At 35.0% G+C, this 17,562-nt stretch overlaps 1 protein-coding gene across 1 annotated transcript in view; it reads right to left on the bottom strand.

The window, feature by feature from the left end:
* LOC145243820 (lens fiber major intrinsic protein-like) overlaps positions 1 to 17,562 on the bottom strand; it is a 274,792-nt gene that overhangs the window by 151,435 nt on the left and 105,795 nt on the right. Inside the window, exon 3 of the mRNA XM_080106848.1 lies at positions 2,133 to 2,253. Within this exon, the coding sequence (XP_079962974.1) occupies positions 2,133 to 2,253 (121 nt within the window). The remainder of the gene's footprint in view (positions 1 to 2,132; positions 2,254 to 17,562) is intronic.

Below are 17,562 nucleotides of genomic sequence, written 5' to 3'. Positions count from 1 at the left end.
ATATCCAAGTTTTGAATGAAATGTGAATATAAATATGATTATTTGATAAATTATTGGACCGTACTACTTGGTTCTCTTCTACATACTTTAGATCTGATGAGATTACAAAGTGACCTAAAACATTTCCAATGACGATATAATCTTCATTTATGAACATAGAGTGAACTGGAATAGCTTCAGATACAGAAGACCCATTTAAATGAAGAATCATGTTCGCAAATGTTCAAAGTGATTAACATTATCGCCCAGACAACGTTGATAACGCGCACCAAGAGATGTCACAAATGGAGCCAAGGCGATGCCGATAAAAGCTGAGGTGTGCACACACGCACATTCCAGATGGATTTTTGATCTACATTCTTGTATTCCATTATATCACCGGAATTGTAATTATCACCGACAACAAAGTAATGTTTACATTTCAGGTCGGGAAGTTATGAATTGCGTAATGCAAAATAAAAAAGAAAAATGTAATATTTTTAATATTAGATTTCAGGAATGTAGGTTCATATCTATATATGACAGTTAATATAAACAACAGAAAAGGAGGAAGAAGAGAGATAGAGAAGAGCAACGCGATTGATATTTCTCAGCCGGTGCAGCCACACACAAACCAACCCTACAACTAAACGTCACTCTCTCTCTTTCTTTGTCGATGGGCAAAAGTTTAATTGTAAATAAACTTCTATATTTATAAATTCGTCTTGATTTTGATAATAACGACAAAAATAGTCAGTATATATATATATATATATATATATATATATATATATATATATATATATATATATATATATCAAGATGAGGATAAGAGTTATTGAATGTAAGGTGACCTGGTAGTAACCGTTAATGGTATTAATTGGGTAGAATTTGATTATTTATGGGGACGGCTCAAAAAGACCTTGTTTACATTGGATTTTAAGACTACCATGTTGTATTCAACCGGGAAGCAGGCTAACGAAACAGGGTTTCACAGGCGAGCAGTTCTGCGAAAGAAGCTTTGTTCGTAGAATTTGCGTTTAGATGTATGCACTGTTAAAGAGTGAGGGAAATCGTATACAGTGGTTATAGCTAGTCGAGTAGTTTTTGTGAAAGTTTGGCAAGGAGGAATCATAGATTGGAGTTCAGTCGAACACATTCCATGAAAATAACGATAGAACGGAGACAGGCTTGTAGTGTCTCTTCTGTGGGAAAGAGGTTGCAGGGAAGAGAAAAGTGTAACCCATTACTAGGTTTCGAAGTCAGTTTTGAATTCTATCAAGGCTATTAGGGTGCTGAGCAGGCCATGTCCAGATGTGAGAATAATACTCTATTTTAGGACGTATTTGGCTCTTATACAGATAGAAGATTGCATCGGCAGTGAGATATCTACTCGAGCAGAACAGTGATCCAACCATCTTGCCAGCTATCTTGGCAACAGATATGGTTATGTGTTCCATTTGAGATCAGGAGTGAAAGTCAGTCCTAGAAGCTTATTAAGACATGGAACTTCCCCAAGACGAGAGCCATTCGTTTCAATTGGGGCGTAATGGGGGTCAGATTTATTATGATGAAAAAAAGAGAAGCTTGATTTTCGATGATTAAATTTAACCAGTTACCTATTTTCCCATTACTTCCGGAATAATTCAACTACATCACTTTATAACATTGTAACAACGCTAGTTGAATGTAATATGATAGTTAAGTATCAACAAGACGGCATATCATCCGGCGACAATACGAGATATTTACAAAGTTGTTAAACCCTTCTAGAAATAATTACACTATTATAATCAAGCGTTACTTTCTGACTCAAATAATTCGTATACCGCGTAATATTTTTTGTATAACGTGGTTTTCGATTTTCGACGACGGTTTATTACTTTATCAACCGGTCAGTCTTTGGAAGATTCATAAATTTAGAATAAATTGTTCTTAACTGTATGACAATAACAAACTATTCGCATATAAAATACATAAACTCATTTTCTTTTAATACAAAAAAAAATCATATTGATTGATATCTGATAATTGTTGTCAAAGTTTATGAAGTTTTTAATATTCTTTTCATGCAGCAAAAATAGTCCACGTTTTCTAGCTGTGCAAAAGTAATTTGAAAAGTTGATGCAAAAATAAATCTCTGACGATTTTACCTTCTTCTAATTCGACACTAGGTGGCGCCTGGGGTGGTTTTCGCCTTCGACTGGGGTCAAATATGTATTCATAAAGTAAGCCAGCTGTGATCCCACCACCAAATGGTCCGACCCAGTAGATCTACAATCGAAACAGAAATAAACAAATTGACAGATTAGTGACAGAAAAATAAAACTATCATGATAGTTGATTTGTGTGTTATGAACATCGTATGGTTGCGTTGTGCCACATAAAGATCAAACGTACAATGTGCATGGTTTTAAAATTCTTCAGAGATGGAAAAAATATCAAAGTGTTAATTGTTGTGATGTAAAGGAAATAAAAGTTTTTTAAAAATGATAATTTGGAACAATATAAATATATAAGGAGATTTTAATTGGAATTCCCATATGCAAATGAGATAAATGAAATTTGAAGATACACGAAAGTCAGAATTGGAAGAAACGTAGAGATGTAACAAATAAGAATTTAGAATAATATACATACGTCAGAAAATTAAAATTGAAAGCAACATACAGATTTAAGACATAGAATTGGAAGCAACGTACTGCAACGTTGCTGTTACTAACAAACAAAGGAAATAAATAAATAAAATCCGGCTTGGAATTATTTCTTTTTTAATAAGATTTTTTATTATACTTTTGGAACCACTTAACAAATCACACGCCATCATCCATCTTGCCCGGTGTACACTTTTCCTCGCGCCAGCCGCAGTCATCCATTCCTCGCCGGTTTACACGTCCGTCTCCTTCGATGTCGCACTTTGCTTCTGCGTCCTCACGCTGGTTGTAGCCAGCCATTTTCATCCTGCGTCTTTACACGTCCATTTTACTTCGACTTCGTCTTTGTTTCTTCACTGCAGAACGTGCTGCATATTTTCTCCTTTTTTCCTTCTTAATTTGGGTATACGCGTTTTCCGGCTACCACTGCTGCTACTAATCTTCCTGCAAGCCAGTCATCCTTCACTGCCGCCGATGTTTTCCCACGCGCGCATATGTACTATATTACGCTACATGCGTAAGAAAATTTGAATTATGAGCAACGTACACATATACAAAGTCATTGAGAGCAACGTACGCATATACATTGGGAACAACGTACAGATGTAAAGATGTGAAAATTGAAGCCAAGTAAAGATGTAATAAAATAAGAATATTAAGCATCGTACTAATTAGGAAAATTCGAAGCAACGTACAGATGTTAGAAATTTAAATTCGAAGCAACGTACAGATGTTAGAAATCTAAATTCGAAGCAACGTACAGATGTTAGAAATCTAAAGCAACGTACAGATTTTAGAAATCTAAATTCGAAGCAACATACCGATGTTAGAAATCTAAATTCGAAGCAACGTACAGATGTTAGAAATCTAAAGCAACGTACAGATTTTAGAAATCTAAATTCGAAGCAACGTACAGATGTTAGAAATCTAAAGCAACGTACAGATTTTAGAAATCTAAATTCGAAGCAACGTACAGATGTTAGAAATCTAAATTCGAAGCAACGTACAGATGTTAGAAATCTAAAGCAACGTACAGATTTTAGAAATCTAAATTCGAACCAACGTACAGATGTTAGAAATCTAAATTCGCAGCAACGTACAGATGTAAGAAAATCTAAATTCGAAATAACATACAGATGTAAAAAAAATTAGAATTAGGAGTAACGCGAAGATGTAAAAAAGAAATAAAAAATTTTTAGAATGTAAAGATGTGAGAAATCTTATACCCTACTTATGTCTTCTTTCACATGTAAAGCTTTGAATAACTTATGTATACTACCGCTAAACTAAATAACGGTTAATCTAGAATACTTACCAAACGCTTAAAATAGCAATGTGTATTTTCAATCGTAAAACTGTTTATCCTACTTTTCGTTTGTATATTCTTCATCTTCTTTATCTAAATTGATACTTTGATGTTCTATAAAAAAAATAACATGACTATTTCGTATTTAAAGCCCACAAATGCGTTCTAAATTTGCGCGCAGTTCAGGAATGGCAAAATAAAAGTCAGGAAAATTCCTATCGTTGTGCTGTCATGAGTTTAGAGACAAAATTATACGATTAAAAAGAGATAACAAAAGAAATAAGTATCGTAGAAAATAAAAAATAATCCAAATGCAAATTTAGGAAAAGACGGTGATCACTTAACTTATACACAATTTCGCACAGTAGCCAGGGTTTTACTCACCTTTGCAAGAAAGTAGTATTTTGAAATATAGCAGCAAATCAAACGGAAAAGTAGTAGCTGCTGAAAAGATGGCAAATAATCTCCCCTAGAAATCAGCGAATGAGAAAGTTAATAAATACATAGCGATGCCTTATGAGAGGACTACGCCAGCTAAAGCCAATTATCAACAGCGAAGAAACGGATGGCCAGCAGAACACCCATTCCAACCAGAGAGAATCTATGCAAGCCAGAGTTACCCAAAAATTTAAACATGATAATTAAGTATCCAAGCAAAACTTGGTAGCATCTATCCAGTAAGAGAAGTTTTAAATTATAAAGAATTCCAGGTAAGGAATTATAGTATTAATCCAATAAGGGCCAACAAGGCGTAATTCCCTTATCGTATCAAGACGAAAAGCTATGATTAAAGAATTCAAAGAAATTCAATGTATTGTACGAAGTGATTCTGGTATCAGATTGGGTCGTCCTTATTACCTCTGGTCATGAATATAATCATTCAAATCTGATCATACCCGCTATTATATTAAAGTATTGCAGTCATTGGAAAGAATAGAGAATATCGACTTCTCCAAATCACATTAGTATTGACCTAAATTATTTTTATTCTTTTCTCGCAAAATAGCGATATACAGAAATCTCGGATTGAATGTCAGATATTACAAACTTTAGTAGCAGCGAGCAAAATTATTTTATAACTTTTGTTCTAAAATTTTGGTGACCCAACAAAAGGAATGTGGGCCTGTAAATTTACCCTTGACTGTTCGTCCGTTCGTCTGTCCGCACTTTTTTTTATTCAATTTTCACCCCAAACAAGGCACAGTGCCACTTTGAAGCAGGAGGCTACTATCAGGGACTTAACTAGCAGGGTCATTATAAAGGGAGATGAGTAGAAAGATGTTTGTTAACATTACACTTGAACATCTGCATATCAGTGCAGTTGGGAAAGCAGAATCCCGGAAGGAGGTTCCAAAGACCCGCAGTTCTGGGGAAAAAACTATTGGAATAAAAGGCTTTCTTGCACCTAGGGATCTCTACTGTAAAGGGATGAGACTTAGTAGCTTGTCGGGTTTGTCGGAGGTAGTTACGTCGGGGAGGTACAAGTGTTTGCAGTTCGTCAGAGCATTCACCATTAAAGTATTTGTAGAACAGGCAGAGGGATGTAACATCTCGTCAATGGGACAGGGGCTGAAGCCTAGATGACAGTTCAGGACCTATCAGGTTGGCGACTCTCTTTTGAACCCTGTCCAGGAGCGAGAGACAAACAGCAGATGCACCAGCCCAGATGTGACAACAGTACTCCATACATGGGCGAATGGTGGCCTTATAGAGGTATAGGATACTGTCAGGTGTAAGTAGTTTTCTAGCACGATAGAGGGAGTCAACCTTGCTTGCAGCAGCCTTGGCAATGCTCTCAATGTATCTATTCCAGTTCATATTCCCTGTAAACTTTAGGCCGATGAGTTTAAAAGAAGTACTTTCAGGCAATATGTTCTTGGCCATTGCTATTGGCGATAGAGAAGGTTTCTTGTAGTTATTGAAGGAAACAAGCTTAGTCTTAGCAGCATTGAATGTGACCATCCATTTTTGTCCCCATTCCACTACAGATTGGAGGTCATCCTCTAGTGTTTCTGCCATTTCCTTGGATATGTGTTCATTTGCTTTCATTTTCTCAAAAACTACACCTTGGAATTTTGTTAAATTTTTGCACAAACATTAAACAAGATATGAGTAAAAAGTAACAGAACGGATTTTCCGAGAAAACTCTAGTTGCCCCTCTAGGGGTGCCTTTCGGGTATAAGATGAAACTTTTGTGCTTATTAAAAAAATTGATACCTTAACTATTTATAAAACTTTCTAAAAATTTGTAACTAACTGATTTTTATATAATTTTGTTTGTCTATACTTCGCGATAACTCTTGGGTGTGCCCGGCGGGCTCTTTTAGGGCTAAAAAAACACTCCATTTTTTTTACTAGTTTACCATAGTTGTCCAATATTTTCTGTGTATGTCTATTTAGCAGTTTTGTATTGTGCTGAACTCGCTATAAAAAGCCATCTGTTTCAGTTAATGAGACTTTATCAGGGGAACCAGAACCATTCGACGCTATAGAATAAAAAAAAGGAATAAAGCTGAGCTGTTAAAAAAAAAAACTATACACGTTGCGAGCTCTCTAAAAAAAGGATAAAAATGGAGAAGTCGTATTTCAGCCTTTTTGGAAAATCATTCAAAAATAACCACAGCTGGATTTAAAGAGAAAATAAATTTAATAATTGCAAATTTATATTGTCTATAAATCCAGCTGTTGTAATTTTGAACGATTTCCCCAAAAGGTTGAAATACGACTTCTCCATTTTTATCCCTCATTTTTAGAGAGCTCCAAAATTTTATAGTTTTCTTGTTGAAGAGTCCAGTTTTTTTCCTTTTTTTCTATAGCGTCGAATGGTTCAGGGTCGCCTGATAAAGTCTCATTGACTGAAACAGATGGCTGTTTGTAGTGACCAAAGGTAACTGTTTACCTTCGAATAAACATTATTATTATTAATAATAATAATAATAATAATAATTTATAATTTATAATATTAATAAATATATATATATATTATTTGATGTATCTACATAAAATTTTATCTATCTATTTTCAGTATTTACTTCGATAGTGCTCTGCACATAAGTAGAGATAGGCATTACGCTGTAAAAATAAATTAATTAAGCTATACAAAATTTTCCGGGTTTCACCTTCAATAGCCCGAGGAATCTTCATGAGGATGAAAAACGGAAAATTATCTGTGACTTAATTGCCATATATATTTAAAAAACTTGTTATTTACATACATACATAAATGAACAAAATTGAAAAAAAGATAAGCAATAAAGAAAATAAAAAAATAATTTCCAAAAGCAATGGTAATAATATACTAACTTATATGCATAAAATAATATATATGTATATATATATATATATATATATATATATATATATATATATACATACATACATATATATATATAAATGACATAAGTCTATTTTCCAAATTTAAAGATGTTGACCATCTTAACATTTCTTTAAGTACGTTGACAGACACAATTCTTTACAGCATCTGTTTCGTAGTGCAGAAATGTGCATGTCACCGTACTTAAGAAATGAACGGTAAGATGGTCAATATTTTGTAAATATGACATGTAAATTTTGTCATGTATTAGTATATGCTCTGTAGTTACATTGAGCTTTTTAAATTAAAGGATTAGTGTGAATAAAAAGGGGAAATACATTCGAATAATATATATATATATATATTAGAATTTTATACTCTTATATCATAAAGTAATGTATTGTTGATATATTCTTTTGGTTATTAGTTCAATAGTGGGCAATACTAAAAAAATACTGATAAGATGTAGGCCATGTGTAATTGAACATGAAATAACGATAGAAATATTCATGCGGTTTCCTCCTGCGATAGATCTTTCTTATGGAAATCGCTTCAAACACGGCATGAAACCACTTGATGTAAAAAACTAATAAAAACGAACGGTGATGATTATCTCGAAGGTATAAGATACTTATTGCCTTACATGAGATAAAAGCAATAATATGATTAAAGTAGTTAGCAGTAAGCTATTTCTAAATGTCTGCAGTTCTTGAAATGAAGTTGCTGGAATAAGCAGCTGCATCAAATGATATATACAGTGATTTGATTGAGACCACAACGAGATAAACTACTGAAAATAAAGGTAACGGGGAGTAGACCAGGTGATGTTGAATAACACATGTTATTATAGTATTTATAAAAATGATTGAGACTATCAATATCATGTCTATGAGAGAAAAGTTACAGGCAAGTAGAAAGGGTGAGTACAATCAAATTGAATAGACGTTTCTACACCTTATCAGGAACCCTTATATGAGATAGAGATTCAGCAATCAAAATACTTCAGTATTTCATAGAGAATCTGATAGTAGATTGGCACATGGAAGTTTTTATATCGATAGATGAACTACTTTACGAGAAGCAAAAAGAGCAGTTGATCAAATATATAAACACAAGACAGATTTGATGAGAAAATAATTAAAACGTTTCATTATTAATTTCTCCTCAACATAATAACTTTCTGTAACTTATTTACCATAAGTATATTTTTATCATCTGAATTTGACGAAATAGTGCATACAAAGTATAGTGACTGGCAGTTATTATCTTTTATTCTTCATAGAAACTTAAAAATAAAACTAACTTCATAAAATGTTTAGGCACTATATACTTCGTTAGGACTGGAGGAAAAACTCGGTTTATTCTTCATGGGATTTCTGGATTAAAAAGGTAGCTTTCTGCTAAATGGCGTATATTCTCGATAACTTTTGCAGAAATTGAATTTGTAGTTGAATATTTACATGCGTGAGTCTAAAGCGATTTTAGTATCACTTAGTTTCACGTGTTCATAAATTTACCTAGATGTACATTGTTCGGTCCTTACAAAGAATTGTGTATACAGATTTTCGTGTAGTTTTAATGGTTTTAGTGTTTTATGGTTATGAAAATATTTTTATTGTAAGTGAGGCGAAATGTACCATACCTAAAATCTGAAGCGTAGTAAGGTAAGACAGTTTTAAAATTATTACTTCAAGTTATATACGCTTTTTTAACTGGCATTCCAGTCGAATACGAATAGTATAGATTCGGCTCTGCGAATTCTGTACTCCGAGCCGACGTCCATTACGGCATTCGTGCACCCCCCCTTCCCGAATAAGAGAGTCAATCAGAGATAACGCCGACTAGGTGATTAAACCTCACGTGAAACAAAAATGATTGCGAGATATCGCTTCTTAGGTAATTTTCTTACAAGATTTTTTAAACGAACGCCAAAATCTAATGAAAAACTTTTTGTCATCTGATGAGTAAAAAAAGAACTAAAACAGAAAAAAAAAACGAACGAAACAAATTTTAATTTGAAACATCTTTAGTTAAGAACAAGAAATAAAAAAGCAGAATTTTATTAAAACTTTTACATTCATTCACTGTTTCAGTTAAAGTCGGTAATTGTATTATAAGTCTGTCGCAAGTTTTAAGAAGATGATATCGTTGTCAGAAATGGTCGAGGAAGTGGGAGACAAGAAGAGAGTTTTGTTGCAGAAAATGTTTCATCCATGTTAATTTATCTTCAAGTTTTTTTTTTGTCAGTGGTTTATCTTCATTATTCTATTCTCTCTTCACGTCTTTCCTATAATCTTGCCACTCTTCTCTTTTATTATTCATCTTATTAAATCTTCTACTTGCTTCTGTTTGATTTCCATTTTATCTTTCTACTTTTTATTTGGATAGTTTTCATATCGCTAATTCTCCCCATCTTATTTTTCTTGCTAATCCTGTTGTTCATTTGCTTTTTTGATATTCTTCCTTTTGCGAACCGTTTTTCTCTTTTAATTTACTTTTTCAACGTTAAGCTCGTTGCTAATCTACCCTTGCGTATATGCTTGCTAATCTTTTAATTCCTGCTAATCTTTTATCATATTGCGAATTTTGTTGCTAACATTCTTCCTAACCTTGTTGTAAATCGTGTAGATTATTTTTTCTAATCTCCTTCTTTATATATCTTTTTTTAAAACTTATTGCTAACCTTTTTTAAAACTTATTGCTAACCTTTTTTAAAACTTATTGCTAACCTTTTTTAAAACTTATTGCTAACCTTTTTTAAAACTTATTGCTAACCTTTTTTTAAAACTTATTGCTAACCTTTTTTTAAAACTTATTGCTAACCTTTTTTTAAACTTATTGCTAACCTTCTTCTTCTAATCATCTTATTCTAGTTTATCATTTTGTGAATCTATTTCTTGCCAATCCTATTTATCATCTTGCTTACCATTTTCTCTCTTTCTTAGCTTTCCTCCGGTCTCCTTTTCAATCCTCAGAAATATGGACTTCCTGCCAAACCACATGAACGAATATCTCCTCCAGAAAAAAAAACTTATTATCATATGTACATATAAAGTTGACATATATTCGCTGATATTCACGTACTGACAAGGCAAATGTTTCCGAATATTAGTTGAGCTGTCGTCTTCAAAAATCAAATTCTGTAAATTCCAACTTTTTTTTTTTTTAATTAAAAACAGGTGGCTTTACTTTTGGAACGACTCTCGTATAACAAAGCGCAACCGTAGTACATCGCTGGCAAAAGTGCATTGAGAATAGCAGTGACTATGTAGAAAAATAAATTCTGGCGCAAAAAAGCCGTTCGTTTTTAATGGTACGACTCCCATCTTATTTTAGTTAAAAATATGAGATTTTATTTTTCGAACACCCCTTGTATATTTACAAACTGACAAGTACAATGCTTACAAATACTTCTAAGCTGTTTTTTTTTCAAATCTTCAAATATTGCTTATTCCAACTATTGTTACCAATCCTCTTATGGTGTTGTTCAGCGTTCGACTAACAATTTAATGTACTCTTATGCTCAAGTGAACTTGATAAACAATTACATGTTAGTATATATAATTTTGAATCGAAAGCCCTGTTCAATTTTAGAAGAGTTTCCGATTGGTAGTTAAGCTGCATAAGTCCTTAGATGAAAAACATACTTTTCGGTGGGTAACTAATCTGTATAAATAATCGATAAAAACATATCTATAATAACATGCAACGGTGTAAAAATTGATATTTAAATAACTTAAAAAAATAATCGATAAAAACATATCTATAATAACATGCAACGGTGTAAAAATTGATATTTAAATAACTTTAAAAAATAATCGATAAAAACATATCTATAATAGCATGCAACGCACGAGGTGCTTACAATAAGTTAACACACTTTTTTCGTATGGGCACTTTATTAATAGTATACATATAAAACTCTAGTCCCAATTCGAAGTAATCTCTGCCGGCTGCAATGCACTTGTTGTAATGTTCCACCAACTTTTGGAAGCTCCCATGAAAGTTCTCTTGCATGAGCGTATCAATGACTCTCGTCATCGCCTATTTTATCTCCTCAATCGTCTCAAAACGAAAACTTTTAATGTTTTCCATGAGTTTAGTGAATAGCTAAAAGTCACAGGGAACAAGGTTTGGACTATAGGGAGGGTGAGTAACTGTCTTGATGCCCATCTTTGTCAAATAGTCTGAGACAAAGATAGAATTTTGGACTGGTGCATTGGCGTAAATCTACGCATCATCATTCTCTCGCGAATAATTGTTTACAGTTCCCACACTGACATCAAACTATTCACTTATTGTTTGTATAGACACACGATAGTTCTTATCCATGAAATTCTTTATTTGGCCAATCTTCTAACTTCCTTACTCTTCCCACACCTCTCATCTTCCCTCACTGACTCCCTGCCTTCCTTGAGTCTTTATGCAACTAAAAAATTGATGCTCAATACATGCAATATAGTCCAAAAGCAGTTTGAGGCATTTCAAACCTTTCTGTAGCATTTTTAAAAATTTTAAACAGAATTTTATCGCATATCATTCTTCTAAAGTGTCCTCACGCCCAGATTGCACTTTTGAAATTCACCAGCTGTGACAATCAGGCTTTAGTAGAGTGTATTCCAATTTCTGCTGTAGCTATTCATTTGAACCTAAAACCATAAAAATTGGTCAGTCATCTACCAAGATGTATAACAGTAACATACTGAATTTTCAAAATCCACGATAATTTTAAATGCCTGTACAAAAAGTCTGGCAACTTATTGACGGCACCTCGTATGTGGGTCCAGCTCGCTTCAATTATCAACGATTCACATTTAATTTTATGGGCAAAGAATAGGTGGTTCGCTATCAGGGTTAATAATATCGAATGGTGTTATGGTATGAAAGGGATCACGAATTTCGGGCATTATTCAGGCCTCGAAATATTTAGGTCGTGTTGTATTAGCTGATCGGTGTCACACCAAATGAGATAGCATACTCTCTTTTTTATGCATGCGGTCTTTCAATATTACCACAATCAGAATGACCGACTATTTTTTTTATTTTAGAAGCAGAGCAATACTTCCCTTTCTGTTTATGAATTATGACGGTTATCGGTCAAAAATTTGGCTGTCAAGGGGTCAAAGTTCAACCATTTGACCATTGAAAGCTCTACCAAACTCCACCGCCAATTTTGCGTCTAAACACATGAAATTTAAGATGGAGATTCCTTGGACATGGCTCAACTTTTTAATTTGATTTGAGTTAAAAAGAATGAATGTTAAGGAGTAAAAAGTGGGGTCAAAGTTTAAAAAATTGACCTTACAGTCAATTTTTGGTCTAAACATGTGAAATTTTTATATAATGTGTATTCAGACATAAGACAAGCTTTTTTTTGTTGAAATCTTGGCTAACAAAGGGTCAAGTGTCAAAAGATTTTACCTTTGCGGTCTCTAGCAAACTATTCAGCCAATTTTTAGTCTACACATTGGAAATTTTACATAAAACTATTCAGTCATGCAGCAAGCTGTTTTTGGCGAAGATTTGGCTGCCAAGAGGTCAAAGTTAAAAGAGTTAACCTTCGGAGACTCTACCAAACTCCTCCTCCAATTTTGGGTCTAAACACTTTAAATTTTAGATGTAGGTTACCTGGACACGAGTCAAACTTTTTGACACACACATACATATATATATGTCCAATGAGCCATCACAAGATATGGTGCTTCCCAAATATTTGAAGTGATTAACGTTGGCAAGTGGTGTGTCGTCAATGGTAATGGTGGGAGGAGGGTTAGAGTATGGTGCAGGTTGGTGGAACACTTCCGTTTTTCCAAGACTGATTGTCAAGTCGAAGAGCTTGGATGCCTCAGAGAGATTGACACCAGAATCAGCAAGGCAAGTCAGGTACTGGGAAGACTTCGCAATCCAGTGGTCAATGAACACAACATCCGCCTATCTACGAAGCTGAAGGTCTACAATGCTGTGGTCCTTCCCTCCCTGCTCTGTTGTTGTGAGACGTGGACACTGTACCGCAGGCATATAAAGAAACTGGAGCTCTTCCACATGCGAGCTCTCCGCTCCAACCTGGGAATCAAATGGCAGGATCGCATCAGTTATCTGAAAGTCCTTGACACCAGTATAGAGGATACCATCATCAAGACCCAACTTCGTTGGGGTGGACACGTGATTCGAATGGACGCATGTCGGATGCCTAAAGGCCTGATGTACGGAGAGCTCCAGGCCGGCAAAAGAAACCAAGGTCGACCAAAACTGCGGTATGAAGACACTGTTAAAGCCAATCTGCAATGGTGTCGTATCGAACCGGGAGACCTAGGGGGACATGCTATCGACAGACCAAAATGGCGAGGCTCAACTCACAAGGCTGTCACCAACTTTGAAGAGGCTCGTAGCCAGAAACTCACTGCTGTAAGAGAGAGAGACACCACAGAGCAGCTTCAGCGGTGACTACAACTGACTTCCAGTGCCCCCAATATTCTAGACTATGTGCCTCTAGATTGGGGCTGCAGAGCTACCTCCGTGTGCACAGATGAGATGCAGAACACAAACGTCATCTTCGGACCCGATGGCCAAACACTATACTATATATATATATATATATATATATATATATATATATATATATATATATATGCACATCTAATTATAAACGGTACATAGGCCTCGAGCAAAGTTGGGCTGAATCGCTTGTACAGTAAACATGATATATTGTAAATATGATATTATATAGGATAAAAATGATTTATATAGTAAATATGATATATAAAGTAAAGGTATTGTGACGAAAACTTATTTGAAAATACATCATTTTAAAACTTCCTCAAGTACTTCTTGTCAACCTAATAAAAGAAATATTTATAGACTTACATCAACAAGTTCCACGAACATTTGTAATATCTGACACTGTTTTGCGAGAACCAATTTTAGACAATCCGATCCTATCACCAGATCAACCTAACACACTTTAGAACTAACTGAACGCGTTTCAACGGTTGTTCGTTTTTGAATCGATCAAATCACATGTGTGCACATTGTTCACGTTCGAGTAACGTTATTACCGATAGAGGCGGTGATGATCTCGTGAAAGGGAGACTGATCTTGGAAGGGTTGGTGGAAGGCATCGACAGCGGTGGCGGTGGTAGATACACGGTGGGAGGGGAGATAAGGAATTTTATGGTGAAGGTGGTTTGGGGTGAGGAAAGAAACACCCAGCTGTTCCCAGAGACGGGAAGCAACAGGAGGTTGATTTAATTAGACGATGAATAACGTGAAAGAACTTAGCTTGGCTCCAGATCTCGTTCATCTGATGAGATCTCACAGCTGTGGAAAGGCGTTAGTCAGTTGATGCCTCTTCGTGGTTCTGTTGACTTTACACACACACACACACACACACACACACACACGCACACACATACATTGTCTCTCTCGTTATCTCTGCTCCCTCTTCTGTCGGAAGTAATATTACCTGCTTGTGTATTTATTTATCTACGTATCTGCTCATACTCGCATGATCATATATATCCGTCGAGTTAAGTGAAATTGTCTGCGTGTGTGCGTCTATGTGTGTGCGTCTGTGTGTGTGCGTCTATGTGTGTGCGTCTGTGTGTGTGCGTCTATGTGTGTGCGTCTATGTGTGTGCGTCTGTGTGTGTGCATTTCCCTACCAAACTACTTTGTCAATTTTCGTTCTCTGACTCGGAATTTGACATAAGGATCAGTGAGATTAAGGAAAATCTTTTAAATCAGTTTTCCGCCACAAATTTGGCTGTCAAAGGGGGTCAAAGTTCAATGATTTGACCATTGAAAACTTTACTTAACTCCTCGGCCAATTTTGGGTCTAAACGCTTGAAATTTTAAATAAAGGCTACTTGGACATTGATCAAGGGGTTAAAATTATGGTCAAGTTTTATAAAATTTACCTCTGCGGTCTCTACCAAATTACTCAGCCAATTTTTGATATAAACATTTGAAATTTTACATAAAATGTATTCAGACATGGGGTAAGCTTTTCAATCCGTTTTGAAAAATTGGCTGCCAAGGTGTCAAAGTTCAAAAGATTTACCTTTGCGTTCTCTAGCAAACCGTTCAGCCAATTTTGAGTCTAAGCATTTGAAATTTTACATAAAGGGTAAGCAAGCTTTTTAATCAGTTTTTGGGCGATAATTGGCTGCCAACAGGTAAAATATACAGAGTTGACCTTTGCAAACTCTACCAAACTCTTCTGCCAATTTTGGGTCTAAACACTTGAAATCTTAGATGTATGTTACCTGGACATCAGTCAAACTTTTTAATATATACATACACATGCACATAAATTTATGAACTGTAGAATCGGCCCGAGTAAAGGCGGGGTGAACTGCTAGTATATATATAACTATCCAGGAGAAAAAAAGCGATGTAAAACCTGTGTATAGAGTTCAAAAGTCTTGTCACAAACCTACTTCGGGATGCAGGGATCCTTATCCCTGACTTGAAGATTGTTCAAAAATATCCAGCTTACGGCCTAAAAAATTGCTTAAAGAGTAAATAGGTTTGCCTACGCCCGGCTTTGAATACCCTCTTTATTTATTTGCCGGGCGCAGATACACAACCCCATAAACACTTCAAAAACACACAGTATTAGACTGTGTTTCCTTACTACACTCTCTTTTTTTTTTGCTTCACCCGGAAGACTTAAAGCCACTTGTCAATAAGTTTCACTTGACTAGTTTGTGCCGCTCTTTTTTTGAAAGGTAACGTGTACCTGTTTTACAGCTTGCTTCACTGTACAGGACCATTTAAACTTAGGTAGCATAAAAAAGTATGTGCTCTGGTTAAGTGTACACGTTTGATAGCTTGCTTGGCTGATGTTGTCGATTGGTTATACAGGAGCACTAACACTGAGGCAGCATTAAAAGCGTCTGATCTATGAACAATTATACAATATTGGGATTACTGTAATATGGCACTTGGAAAGACACTGCACTTATCCACGATACTATTTTTCCGAGGGTACAAACCAATAGATAAAGCTTAATCTAATAATCTTCTTGTGTGAGCCTCCTAACACTAGACAAATACCCACTTTGTCCAATCCTTGAAATCCAAAAGCAATAATAGGTTTAATGCAAAAACAAGTAGAAAACTGATTTAAATCTTTCTTCCAAACCCACATTCGCAAATATCTGAGGGCTTAGAACCAAATTCGATGATGGTTTTCAATTTTTATCGCTTACATTCCATCTTCGGAGACCATGGATGCTCTATTTGAGGATAGCTCCGCGTGTAATTGTCCAGCATGGGTTGTGCAATCTATCCAAACTTCTCCCGAATCAGCACTGCGTGATAGTAGGGAGAAATCCAGGACGACCGGAAATAATTCTGAGACAAGCAGAGAGCATAAACAGCACTTGGTATTCATAAAGGTCACTTATTTAGTACTGACCAGTCTCAACGTCACTTAACTTCAGTAATCTAGCGGGCTCCGGTGTGTCAACGTGATCATGCCATATATATAATAATAATGATATTTTATTACTAAGCGAAACTAATCTACATTCCTCAATATCAACCAATCAACATCATATAGCACGATGTCCCACGACTCTACCATTAAGACTCTGCCAATCGTATATCTGTAATATTCTTTCTTGATGAGAGAACACAGTCTAGAATCAGATAAGTATATTTGCATGTGTTTTAAACTATCCTTAAAACACAGAGTTTGTACAGCAATATATGCTCTACCTTTTTTCTCCGTTCATGAACTGTACCCTGACCGATTATAACGCTGACAGAGCAGATACAGACCACTTATTGTATTCGAGCACCTAGATCCATATATTTGTCAATGAACCTAATGATGCTGGCCACAAGCGAGCTGAGCGAAAACTGTGACGAAATACCAAGATATTATACAAAACATGTAAAGAAATTAAAATGATAGGGAGATCTTCATCATTCCGTTTATTATAAGAACAACCGGCCCATAAAAAAAGAATTTTGAAAACGACTTTGAAGATATAGGCGGCGAAATATTTTGTAGTGATGTTACATGGAAAAGGGCTGTCCCCTTCCCATGTAAATAAGAAGAATATTAAGCGAAAATGAGATTAGGATGAGCCTAGAATCGAACCCTGCAGGCAAAGTTAAGAAATGGAATGTTAGAAATTTAGTCTATTGTTAAATTCTATTAGAATTGTTAAATATCGAAAAAAAGAGTTGATTGCCCATTTTTTTAGAAATCGGAATATTAAAAATGTCAGCTAAAAGAACGAACAATGCAAATTAAATTATATTGTTTAAAATAGCTTATATTAGAATTGAGGATTCTTT

Source organism: Euprymna scolopes, chromosome 22, assembly GCF_053919585.1.
Source record: "Euprymna scolopes isolate OS-2025 chromosome 22, ASM5391958v1, whole genome shotgun sequence".
Classification (NCBI taxonomy): domain Eukaryota; kingdom Metazoa; phylum Mollusca; class Cephalopoda; order Sepiida; family Sepiolidae; genus Euprymna; species Euprymna scolopes.
Note: the sequence above shows the minus strand (reverse complement) of the source record. Positions and strands in the feature narration are given on the sequence as shown.